The 13,176-nt window shown below is 37.7% G+C and overlaps 1 protein-coding gene across 1 annotated transcript in view; it reads left to right on the top strand.

Annotated features, from left to right (window-relative positions):
• The window catches only part of GUCY1A2 (guanylate cyclase 1 soluble subunit alpha 2), a 433,766-nt gene that overhangs the window by 40,814 nt on the left and 379,776 nt on the right, over positions 1-13,176 (top strand). The window contains 1 exon segment of the mRNA XM_020996105.2: positions 11,990-12,051. Coding sequence (XP_020851764.1) covers positions 11,990-12,051 — 62 coding nt within the window.

Here is a 13,176-nt window from a genome sequence, read left to right as displayed (position 1 = left end):
TCTTTTCTCTTTTCCCTGGGGGCAGAGGGAGATGTGAGAGGGAAAACAAATGTTTGATAATTGAAAAAAAATCTAATTAAAACACTTTATTAGAAAATATAATATTCTTGTGATATAGATTGAGATTTTAATGTTGGTAGAAATAATATTTAAATTTAGATAATATAAGACCTGCTAGCCTCTTCCTACTTCAGAGTTTCTTTACGAAGTTTTTGTGCATTTGGGTACAAGTCATTCTTGTTCATCTTTCATTTTTGAAGATGACCAATGACATCATGGGATACTGTCTTGACTTGCTTGTGAATTAGATTTAAATAAGGCAGAATAGCACAGAGTCATCAGCATCATTTTCTCTTTCAGAATTATAGAAGTCCATTGGGATAAGGTGAAAGACATTTCCCCCCCTGAAATGCCATCTCAGTAATAGAGAAGCAAAAGTTATCTACATGGCTGACATGGCTGACATTTTGAAGATTTCTTCAGCATGATGGTTTCTGACTAAGAAAGTACAATGTTCCCAGAGTAATAGCTGACATTTATATGGTGCATTAAAGTTTATAAATGCATTATATATGTTATACACACATATGTAGCAGCTATGTATATGTACATATGCATGTATATTTGTATAAACTCATTGAAGTCTCACAAAAAATTCTGAGGGAAGTACTACAGAGGTATTATTCACCTCATTTCATAGATAAGGAAACTGAGGCTGAGAGGTTAAGTTACTTGTTCATGGCCACATAGGCAGTGTCAGAGGCAGAATTTGGGCCACAATCTTCCTTACAGCAGGTCTTATGCTATTCTCCCCAGATCATCCAATTTTCATGTTTGAAGGATTTGGAGTATTATTTAGAATATGTTCAAAGGGAGCTACAAAGATGATCTAATAGTGCTGAAGTTTTGTGCCAGCACTGGGGCCTTTGGTTTTCTTTTTTTTTTAAATTAAATTTCTTCTTTTCCCATTTACCTCAAGTCTACCTTCTTTCCCTCCCACTTTCCTCTACTCTATTTGAAAAAGGAAAGAAAAAGAAATCCTTTAAAACAAATATGTAGTCAAGAAAAAAATTTATCTTATTGGACTTGTCCAAATAAATGTTTCAGTCTTAACTCTGAGTTCATCACTTATCTGTCAGGAGGTAGTTTCACCATGGGTTCTCTAGAATCATGGTTGGTTGTTTTGATCAGAGTTCTCATGTCTTTCAAAGTTGCTTGGGTTCCACTAAGGTGGAGAAACACTGTGGCCTTGTATTATCTGCCAATTGGATAATGTTTTCTGTACACAACTACATTGCTTGATTGTAGAACTGGGAGAAGGTTGGTTATCAGCCTGGATTAACATTAGGTGTAATGAATTTCTCCACTCTGAGAAGGACAGCACCTTTTTGGTTGAGTCAAGCCTGGATCAGCTAAAATATTTTCATTTATACATGGTAGATCTTTGAGTAGGGAGGAATAGGGAGGGTAAGGACTTGATCAGTATGCCCCGAAATCAATGTGGTTCAGTACTGAGATCAGCCCTCAGAACTAATTCATCTTCCTGGGGACTCCTTTGTTGTGGACCAACCTGGTTCACAGCGAGCCTGTGTGGGTCATCCATACCTAGTTTTAGAACCTGGCAGGGACCCTTAGGAGGGGCATATCCAAGGATATGACTGATATGACATGAATGACTCCATTCTGGGCTGCAGGGAATGTAAAAAGACATGGAATCTTTTAGTATGGCAAGACCAAAATAGGCCAGAATACAAACCAGTTAATTACTTCTAAATTCACAGAAAAAAAGCTCTCAGGAAAAGTTAAAGATATAAAGATGATTTAGTTTGGAGAACAAAAAGGTTGAGAAGTACCATGCTAACAATTTGCAAACATGGGAATATGGCTTTATGCAGCTGTTTTCCATCCTCAGTAAGAGCACAAGAGGAAATGAGCCTAAGTTGGATCATAAGGGATTTAGGTTTGGGATACAGAAAATTTCCCAGATGTGAAGGTTTTAAGCACTGGAATGAGTTATTAAGGGAGTTTGTGGAATCTTCTCTGGAGGTGTTTGCAAATAGGAAGATTTCTGTAGTCTCTTGATTTGGAACTGGTCTTTGGATCCTTGGTGCCTAGGACAGTGCTTGGCAAATAGGGACATTTAATAAACTTTTATCGATTGATTGTTTGAAACATAGTCCTATTTCACCAAAGAGGGATATATTAGGTAACATTTCAGGGATGTGTCCCCTTCAAGTTGTTCCTTTGAACCTTCAGAAAAGTTTTTGATGAACTGAGTTGCACTGAGTAGGGAATGAATTACTTTTTTTTTTGGAAAGACATTAAAATGAGGCAAAGGTACACTTTTCAAAAACTCTTTGAAAGTAAAAAAGAACTAAACATGGAAGAGAAGTTATCATAAAGTTGACTACATATTAATTTTGCATCATTTGGAACAACAAAAATGATGGTTTGAGATAGTTTTTTTAGCTGATCAGAACATGATTTTAAATTAAGCCAAAGCTGAAACTTTGGTCCCTATACATGCTACTGAGTTTTGCTCCATTCTATGGACACAGTTAACATCTCCCATGTTTTTCAGTTTTAACAGAAACGCATACTACTAGGCATAGCAGGACTCAGGGTGAGAGTTTGGGTAAAACTGTACAAATCCCTTACTACTATTGGGCAAATAGTTCAAAGAGGATGGTATTTACTGAAAGAGAGTCAGTAGCATTATTTTCTTATACCAAAAATAGCACATTTATTATTTTAAAATGATTCTTTTAAAACACTCTGAACACTTTTAGTAAGTTATCACTGCCATTCCTTTAAATAGTGCCCCCAGGTTTCCTTCCACATGATAAGTGGTCCAATGGTTTTAAGAGATTGGGACCAACAGGACAAAAATGTCATATTTGTTAAATGCTTAGGAATTTTGTTGTAATTCTACCTCATCATGACTCTGGGAATTATGAAAATATTTGCTAGTATTTTCCAGATGTGGAAATGGAGGCATTTTCCCAAGGCCTGTTGGTCCCAGGTGAAGTCTTGACCTCCTGAAAAATTTCGAAAGGTCAATTACACAGCTGGGACTAAGACAGAGGTCCTGACTTCAAATGATATATTTAGTTTAAGTCTATATTTCCTTGCTTCTTATGTTGCTAATAGACTCATAGGCTGGGAAAACACAGAGGTTCAACACATTCACCTACATTGACAGCTGCCTGTTCATTCACATTTCAAAAAGTATTCAATCCACTGGTTGGATTGAATTGACTGGTATCCTAATGGGTTTTATTGATGTTTTGACTGCAGGCAATCTTTAAACATTAAAGCAGTGCCCTAGCTCCACACAGTGGAGCAGTATAAACCCTATTCCCATAAAGAATTTGGTATTTGAACTGATTTTTACTGCTATCTCGACTAAACATCCAATTGCTGAGTTACCTAGGGTCAATGGAGGAAGCAGGGAGGAGAGAAAACTACTTGAGTTGAATAAGGCACCACCTGAAGAAGGCAGACCTAGGTGAGGTCCCGTAGATAGTTGGGGATAGTTCAGGGCAATAACAGTGCTGAAGAAAGAGGAGAAAAGAAGGTTCCTAACAATTGAAAAAGGACCAAGAAAATGGAGGTGAGAAGGTGCCGAAGACACACCACCATTTTTACTCTTTAGCTAATGGTGGGCCTTGCTGATATGGTTTTGGTTGAAATACCTAGAAGCAATCATAAGTGAGCTAGTGATAAGCACTCATGCTGAATATTTGTAGTAGTTTCTGTATAGTATCAACTCAATCATTTGGTCTTAAGGAATCAAACCACCATTAAACATTGGAAGAGAATGACTTAGTTAAAGGAATGTCAAATCACTCAAACTATCCCTCTCTGAAAATATATATTGTGTTAGGATATTGTTTATATTGTTTAAAAATGAATTCATTAAAACTATATTTAGTGCAGTCATACTCAGATTTCTGAGAATTTGTAAGGATCATGGCTTTAGGGCTGGAAGGAATCTTAGAGACTACCTATCCCCTCATTTTATAGATGAAAAAGGCTGGAAAAGTTAAGTGACTTGTCCAAAGTCACAAAGTAACTATTTCCCCTCCCTTTTTGTTTTCCCCCATTTCGTATTATGTTAGATGAGCCTTTATTTAGGGCAGTCTGCTTCCAAACCATGGCTATTTTCCTGATCGACAGCATTTGCTTTCAGATTCACTTTAGCACAGCTTGCCTAAACCTATGTGCTAAACAATTTCCAAACCACCTTCTTATACCTTTTTCTATTTGGAATCATGTCAAAAGTTTCTGGTGGTTAATTTTAATCTAACTACTCTAGAATAATATAAGGAAAAGTAAGTTGCTTACTGTCTGCAGTTCAGAACTAAAGCTATTTTAGTCACTTCAGTTTAAAAAATAAAGGTGGTGGTGATATAGTGATGTAATGATTTTCTTTTATGCAACTGGCTCTATGCTATTACCCATTCATTATATAATAACAGTACTGTGCAAGAATGTGACAATGATAATTTTCAAGGCACTTTTATAAATCTTATTTCAGTTGAACCTCACCATACCCCTTCTATGTTGGCAAACATATCAACTCTTCTTTTTTTGATGTCCGTGATTTATTTTACCAATGAGATTATAATATCTCTCTGCTCTGTGTCTTGCAATTGTCTGACTAAAACAATAGAGTTCTGACTTATTCATAAACACCAGTTAACATATAAGGAGGCAGTTAACATATAAGGAGGAATCTTTCTGTGTCCCCTTTGCTTATCTAAATCAATTGGTTCTGCCTTGATTATAAAGATGCGTGTGGCTGTCTAATAGGGAAACATTCTTAGCATTGAATGGTTGTTTGAATTTCCCTAAGTATTGGATTTACCAGTTTCACTTGACATCTCCCGATGGAAACACCTCTAATTAAGACTCAAGGAATGATTTAAACAAATAGTTCTCAAAATATGATCCCCCAGACCATGGCTGGTTGATCTGTAATTATTCTTTAGGGAGCCTTCAAGCTGCTACCTTAAAGGATTATTGTATAAAGCATGATTATGTCTATACATATTTTCATGCGACAGGTTATCTTAAAATATCAGTTTATGAACATCTCATCAAAAGAAAATCATTCTTTCCATTTCTTTCTGGTGTGTGTGCATGCGTATGTGCATGTGTGTCCATGTGTAATGTCAAACAGAAGTGCATAGTATTAGAGAACAGTAGGATCTTGTGCCTGGTTAAGTTACTTACTAACTAACAAACTAGATAATATTTACTTTTGGAATTGAAGCATAAACCAGAGAATGATTTTTGCATTTTCGATTTGTTCTTTCCCAAGGTAACACCAGTTGACAGTATGTTTTAATGTCTGAAATTAAGCCGTTATGCATATAACTCACAAGAAAGGAAATAGCGCCAGGGAGTTGGAAAACCTGGGTTCAAATTTTGGATCATGTAAAATCTATGTGGCCTTGGGAAAGTTACTTAACTTTTCTAGTTTTTATTTTCCTCATCTGTAAAACTAAGGAAGTTTAATTAGATGGCCTTTAAGGTCTTTTCTATCTATAAATATATTATCCTATGACCTGGAAAGTCTTTTCCAGCTCTAAAAGTCATGATCATATAAATATTTATAGTGGGAAGGCCCAATACTTGTTAGTAACAAAGTTATAAGAGGTCATTATTTGCTACACTCAAGAATAGGTCTCTCACTTGTAACCTGTGGCACCTTAGGACAGGAGGAATCCTCCAATGAACATACTTATACAGAGTCACAGTGCTGATGGCATAAATGCATTTCTGGCTCACACAAGGTAAAATTGACATGCTAAGCTAGGCCTCCCACCCAGCAGTTCTTTCTTTGGTGATGGATTCTTGTACTCTGAGTGATTCACTGACATTCAGTTTAATGTCCTTTCCTGTTACTCTGGGCTGCTTCTAGCCCTGCTAGAATTCCTAGAGTGGGATACACTTGAGAATTACTGTTTCCTTTATAGGCCTCTGGTCATTAAGTTTACGCTCTTGAATCATGATTCTGTGGGTCTCCCTGAACAGAAGGACTTAGGCTAGTATCCTAGCTCTGCTATTTATAATGTTTTGTAACCCTGGACAACAATTTCATTTTTCTAGGCCCATGTATCTTCATTTTAGAATGAAAGAGTAAAGTTAGAATACTCTTAAGTTATCTTCTAGCTAAATAAAAACAAAACAAAACAAAACAAAACCCTATAAAATGCTCCGCATCAGATAATTCATCATTCACTGGGTTAGAAAGTGGTCTCCCTCTGTGGATTTTAATTGACCCTGATGTTTATCTACCAGCTATTTTGTCAATCCTCTGCCCAACCCCACTTCTCAATTCCCCTTTCTTTCCCTGTGACCATTTGGTGGTAGGATTGTGTAGAATATTAGCGGTTATTTTCCCACTCTCTGTGCTGAAGTAGACCACACTGGCTAGGCTGTGCCTCTAGCCTTAAGCCTCAAATCTTGGTTTTAAGAATTTTGCCAGTGTAGTCTCCTCCTCTACTCTTCTCCTCACTGCCCCCCCCCCATTTTGGTGATTTGAGTGTGCCAGGAAAAGGTTTTATTCCATTTGCTCTTATTCTTGGGCTAGTAGAATTTGTGCTATCCCCTTATGGAATCCATCATCTTCATCATAATCATCACCACCATCATCATCGTCATCGTCATTGTCATCATCATCATCAACAACAGTAACATGCTTTCAAGTACAGAAGTCAAAATCATGTTGGAGAAATGTGAGATCTGCCTCAAATGTGGATACCCTTCCCCCCTCAGTTTAAGAATCATAATTACATCAACCCCATCATCATTCATGGAAGGGGTATCTCAGTTTCCTCTTCTTCTTCTTTTTTTTTTGTGTGAGGCAATTGGGGTTAAGTGACTTGCCCAGAGTCACACAGCTAGTAAGTGTTATATGTCTGAGGCTGGATTTGAACTCAGGTTCTCCTGACTCCAGGGCGGTGCTCTTTCCACTGCGCCATATAGCTGCCTCCGATTTCCTCTTCTATGGCTCCATTTACTATCCCTGAAAGTTTCCAAAGTTCCTTTCTTTGGCCACTACTTCCCTATGTGTGGTGTCTTCCCTTATTAAAATATAAGCTCCTTAAGGACAGAGACTGACTTCACTTTTGCATTTGTATCCCTAGGGCTTAGCATGTACTAAACACTTCAAAGTTGGTATTCTTTCATTTATCATGCCCCTGCTTCCTACCTTTTAATGAACTTGTTTCAAGGATGTGCTCAGTGAACTTACAGAAGATGAGCTAGTATCCTCATACTTTTATTCAAGTACAAAAAGCTATTTTGTAGTTGATTTAAATTAGGTACAAAATTTAATGGATTTTATCCATTGATGCAAAAGTTTGTGGAGCACTGAAAATATCAGGATATCTACTTGTTCCAATCTCATATCAAAAATGGAGAGAGAGAGAGAGAGGGAGGGAAAGAGGGAGAGAGAGAGAGAGAAGGAGGGAGGGAGGGAGGGAGAGAGAGAGAGAAAGAGGGAGGGAGGAAGGGAGGGAGAGAGAGAGAGAGAGAGAGAGAGAGAAAAAGGTACCTGACCCCATTAAAAAAAGTAAAAACAAGGTAACAATAATAACTGGTATTTGTGCAATAGGATTTGTGAAACACATTACATATATTCTCTCATTTAACCTCTATAAAAAAAAACTTGTGAATTAGAAACTAAAGGTATTATTTAGCCTTATTATACAGATAAAGAAACTGAGGCTCAGAAAGATTGAGTGACATCCCATGTGAAATCAACAAGCACTTATTTAGCACCTACTGGTACCATGCGGTAAGCACTGGGAATACAAAGAAAAGCAAAAACAGTCCCTGATCTCAAGAAGCTCACAGCGTCTCTCTGGGCAAGACAACATGAAAACAACTCTGAGCAAACAAGATATATACAGAATAAATTGGCCATGATCAACAAAGGGAAGGCATTAGAATAAGAGGGACCACGAAAGGCTTTTTGCAAAAAGCAGGATTTTAGTTAAGACTAGAAGGAAGTCAGGAGGCAGGGATAAGGAGGGACAACATTGCAGTTCTGTGGGGACAGCTTGTGAATATGCATAGAATTGAGAGATGGAGTCTTGAACAGGAGCAGCAGCATAGAGGCCAGTGTCAGTCCCCAAAGTATTGTAGCCACATTTCCTCTACATCTCTTGGATTTGCATCCTTCTCTCTACTTGCACGAATAGAGCCCTGGTCCTGTTTGTTTAAACCTTTACAACCTCTTGCCTGGCCTGTTGCCATAGCCTTCTAATTGGTTTTCCTGTGCCAAGTCTCTCCCACCTCCAATGCATTCTCCCTTTGCATTGGCTGGCCTCTATGCCACATTCTTTGTGAAGCTTTTCCTAATCTCCTCAACTGCTAGTGGCTTACTCTTAAAATTATCTTGCATTTATTTTGTACATATCTATATATGTACATGTTGTCTCACCCAGATAAACGGTAAGCTCCTTAAAGGGAGGTACTACTTCACCTTCCTCTTTGTATCCTTAGCACCTAGCACAATGCACAGTGAGCAGTAGGTGCTGAATAAATGCTTCTTCATTGACTGGAGGTAAGAACTGTACCTAACCAAAAAGACTGTGATTTATTTGTATTTGTTCATTTGACCATTTTTGGTCAGTTAGGGAATTTTTTTTTTCAAATGTGAGAAGATTCCTTTCAAATGGTAGTCAGGTGCCTAAGCAGAGTCATTTTGTATCTTGAAAGACAGGCCTCTGTGAAATAAACCTTAATAAACCAGAAGATCAGGACATTTTCTGTCTGGCAACCACCACAGATGTAGATTGGCACATTGGAGAAGGCACACTGGTCCTGGTTAACCATAGGGTTGATATAGAATGGCTTGGCTTACCTGAAACTGCAGAATGTTCCTAGAGGACAGTTTCCTTTTAATGCATTTCAGAGGCAGTAAATTTAGCTCCTGCTGAGAGCAGGAGTAATTGCTTTACACAAGGAAAAAAAGTTCTTTAAAAGGCTTAATTCCTTTCACAGGAATGTGCTTTCTGATGACCCTTTGAGTTTTAAAGATGGGAAATTCTTGCTAAAGAGGAAAACAAATATACTTGAGTACAAATGAGGCTGTTCTTGGGGTAACTGACCCCATGTACTCTGGTATCTGCTGCTACATGTTTTGTGACAAGACCTATTGCACAGGCCAGTCCTATCATGGTATTCTCTAACCTTCAGATATATTGCCAAAGGGAAAATTATCTTGGCTCAGGAATTGTCAATCCAGTGCCAGAGACCTCGGAATCCCAGGAGTCCTGCCAATGACTAATGACAGTTTTGGTTTAGGTTGTCCTTGGTTTAAATCCTTAAGGCACATCCCACCCCTACCACCGCCCCCAATCCCACACATTACCATAAGTATTAGGATGCCTATGTCTTCCTGTTCATACTTACACCTATAATACCTATGACTCCGTTGCAAGAGCCAAAAGCCTCTTCTTTAGGTTTATTCATAGTTTGGTTTCCACATTTTCCATGTATAAGGCTGTCTTCTTTCCCCTAGGTTTATTGTGTGGACCATAACTTGAAAAGAGCGCTTTGCTACTCTAAGTAGCAGGGAAATAGAACTGATGTTTATCTAGTTCTACAAAGATTATAATATTCTCTAGAGACACTATCTCATCTTTTAAGTCTTAAAATAATCCTTTATAGATGAAGAAGTGGGGTGAGAGAGGTTAAGTGACTTGCCAGTGGTCCCAGAGCTAGTAAGTGTCAGAGGAATTTAGGTCTTACGCCAAGTCCAGTACTTCATTCACTATGCCGTTGTTCAGTGTACCTGACTGTGGTACTCAGTTACTTTTCCAATTTGGTTTAAATGAAATTAAGCTTCTATTATGGGAAAACTTTAATGAACTGATGCAGAGTGAAATAACCAGATGCAGGAAAACAATATAGGAAGGAACCTCTGCCCTATGCTCGTGTTTTCCCCCCCTTTTCTAACACAACTTTGTGGGGACAGTTAGGAGGCAATAACTAGGATGTTGAGGACATGAAAAGAGAAGGTCCCAGGATGATTCCTTGCATGAAACAAGTGAGACAAACTGTCGGTGGCTGTTACTGCATCTTCTCCCCTCCTCCCACTGTGGTATTTTCCTGATTTTGCTTCAAGGTAGCCCCCTTTCAACTTTTGGTCTTAGAATCATTTCTTGACTTCCTGTTTGTTCTCTGGATCAGTTATCTTTATGTGGTCCTGGTTTTAGAGTTTGGCTCATTGTTCACTCCTTATATAGTGGTGTGTTTGCTCTGTACAATGATATCTCTGATTTCCACCACAAATAGCCCATTACTGTCTTAACAGACAGATGAATTAATGACCCATTCAAGCCCTATAATGTTCTGAATACATGGTACAATGGATTTGGAGTCAGAGGGCATGGGTTCAAATCCTTAACTCTACTACTCACGACCTTAGAAAAGTCACTTCATCTCTCTAAGCATCAGTTTTCCTCATCTATAAAATGAAGGGGTTGGACTTGATAAATTCTAAGGTCCTTTCCTACTCTAAAGCTATGAACTTACGATTATCCCAGAGTTTTTGATCACTTACCAACACAAGCTTGAGTGCTCTGTGTACAGAAAAATCATTCTTGTGACAAATCACTCATCTGATAGTTTTTTGACTGAGATTTTTTTCTCTTCCCCATGAATTTTCTCAATATTTTGCCCATTATTGTTTTCACTGATTATTCTAATAGCACAAAGTTACCTTTTGCTTCCATTCTATTTTGTGGGGAATGTGTTTTGTGATCTTTGTGTCTCTTCTATAGCTTCCTAGGTTTGAAATCTTCCCTGGGCTAAAGAATGCTAAGAAGAGATTGACTGATTTTCATGGGATTAAAAAATTTTATCCTGAGTTATCATAGAGAGGGAGAGGATTATAAAGCTTTGTCAGGAACTGTTTGGGAGTTGGCAGCAATTTAATTTCCTGCCCCTAAGTCCTTGTGACTGCCCCAGAAATTCCCCAGTGTTTTGGTAACAATCCCATGGAGCCCTTGAGAAAATTAGACTGGTGATTGCTCTATTCATGAATAGATGGGGTCATTTAAAATTACCTTCTCCTGTTAGCCTCATGCTAGAATCATACTCCTAAAATACAGTAGATTTTCAAAGTCTTCTTCTAGTAAAAAAACAAAAATCTCTTTATAAAAAGAGAATTCCTTCCATCATCCTGTCTTCATCATCACCTCCTCCTCACAAGAAACTCCACCCCTGGAGGCACCCTGGGCTCTGATAGGTGAACTTTCACCGTATCTTGTCTAGGCCACCATCTCACTCTTGTCCTGTCTGCACCCTCCCCCATTCCTTATCCCCATTTTCTAGCTTCTCTTCATGTGTTGTCTTCCTTTATTAGTATGTAAGTTCCTTGAGGTCAGGGACCTTCATTTTTTCTTTCTTTGTGTCTCTAGTTCTTAGTAAAGTGCCTGGCACATAGTAAATGCTTAATAAATGCTGTATCTAGCTTGCTATAATCTTTCATTTATCTGTCTCACTTTATTGCCACTTGATTGAACATCTTTTGAAATTCTATTTGAAACAGAATAGCAGGACTTGTCAGAGATCCCTGCTGGACTAGACACTATCTTTCATGGTTATATGTCTCATCTCATCAAACATGTTGTAAGTTCTTTGGGGGCAGTGATAACCTCACCACCCTCAATCCTGGAAACATTGAAAGAACTCAATTTTGAAATGAATTGAGTAATTGGGAGAAAGAATCTCGAAGAAACTGCTAGGAAAAGAATAGTTTACTTCAGATGGAAAATGCTCAGGATTGTGGAGGCCTCCTCTTAGTTCCTGTGGGGAAAACACATGGCAAAATGCAAAATGGGTTAATATTGTAAAACAAACAACATTACATGATAAATCAGTAGCCACCTAGCTGCCTCTGATGCTTGGAGCAAGGCTGGCAATGATTTGCTGATAATATCTTTTTTTTATTATTGTTCTGTAGCCTCAAATTATACAGCAGACTCTCAAGAGGACACTTCAGTATTATGAGCATCAAGTTATTGGGTAAGTAAAAAGGATTTTGGTGATTATCGGGGGGTAAATTAGAGGTAAATTGCTCACTAATTGTTGAGCAAATGGTTTTCTGCCATCTAGCCCTTTTCCTGAGTGATGTGGCCCACTTTCTATCTCAGTTTCTTGATATACCTATTTGGTATAGCCAGCTATTATGGGCAGTAGAAGTGAAGTTCTCTAACGATTCCTTGAAGTTATTTCCTGTGACTTGTATTTAATTATTTGAAGAGAAATTTCCCTTAACATTAATTTTCCATCTGTCACATGTACCCCTCTCTGTCCTATCTGTTATTATCTAATGTTTCATTCGGTGAGGTATATTAGAATCCCAGTGATGGTCTTTTGATTAGATTTATAATCTGATAATATACAATAATAATAATAACCAGCATTTATGCAGCATTTTAAAGTTTCCAAAATCCTCTACATGTGTTATTTCATTTGCTTCACACAACAATCTTTTTAGATGCTAGTATTAGCCCCACTTTACAGATGAGGAAGCTGAAGCTGAGAGAAATTAAGTCACTTGCCCAGAGTCACATAATTAGCAAGTGTCTGAGACTATACTTGAGCACACATCTTCCTGACTCCAAATCTAGCACCCTTTCCATGGCATAATGCTTCTCAATTGAAAACCACACAGGGACCTACCTCAGTCCTCTTAGATGAGAGTGACTCAGCTAACATCATTTTTCTTATATTATTTTCTTTTTTGTTTTAGTTTACCCCCTCATTTTTCGAGAATGTTCACAGTATAGATTATTAATTCTTCCTAATGGATCAGAAACTCAATCAGAAACTCCAGACATTAGAGGTAACTGGGAAATGCAAAGCAGTTCTGAACTGTTCTTGCTCATCTGTCATAGCTTTTTACATTATATATATATATATATATATATATATATATATATATATATACACATACATATATATATTATATCTTATATATATACATATATATATATATATACACATGCACACACACATATTTATAATTCATACTACAATTCAGAATCTATATTCCCACAGAGAAAATTTCTTATGAGATTAAAAAAAAACTATTTGGTGGTAGTGTGTGTGGGAAGGTCCAAATTGAGAATGAGCCCACTCTCTGTT

Source organism: Phascolarctos cinereus, unplaced genomic scaffold, assembly GCF_003287225.1.
Source record: "Phascolarctos cinereus isolate Bilbo 61053 unplaced genomic scaffold, phaCin_HiC Scaffold_726;HRSCAF=1367, whole genome shotgun sequence".
Lineage (NCBI taxonomy): Eukaryota > Metazoa > Chordata > Mammalia > Diprotodontia > Phascolarctidae > Phascolarctos > Phascolarctos cinereus.
Note: the sequence above shows the minus strand (reverse complement) of the source record. Positions and strands in the feature narration are given on the sequence as shown.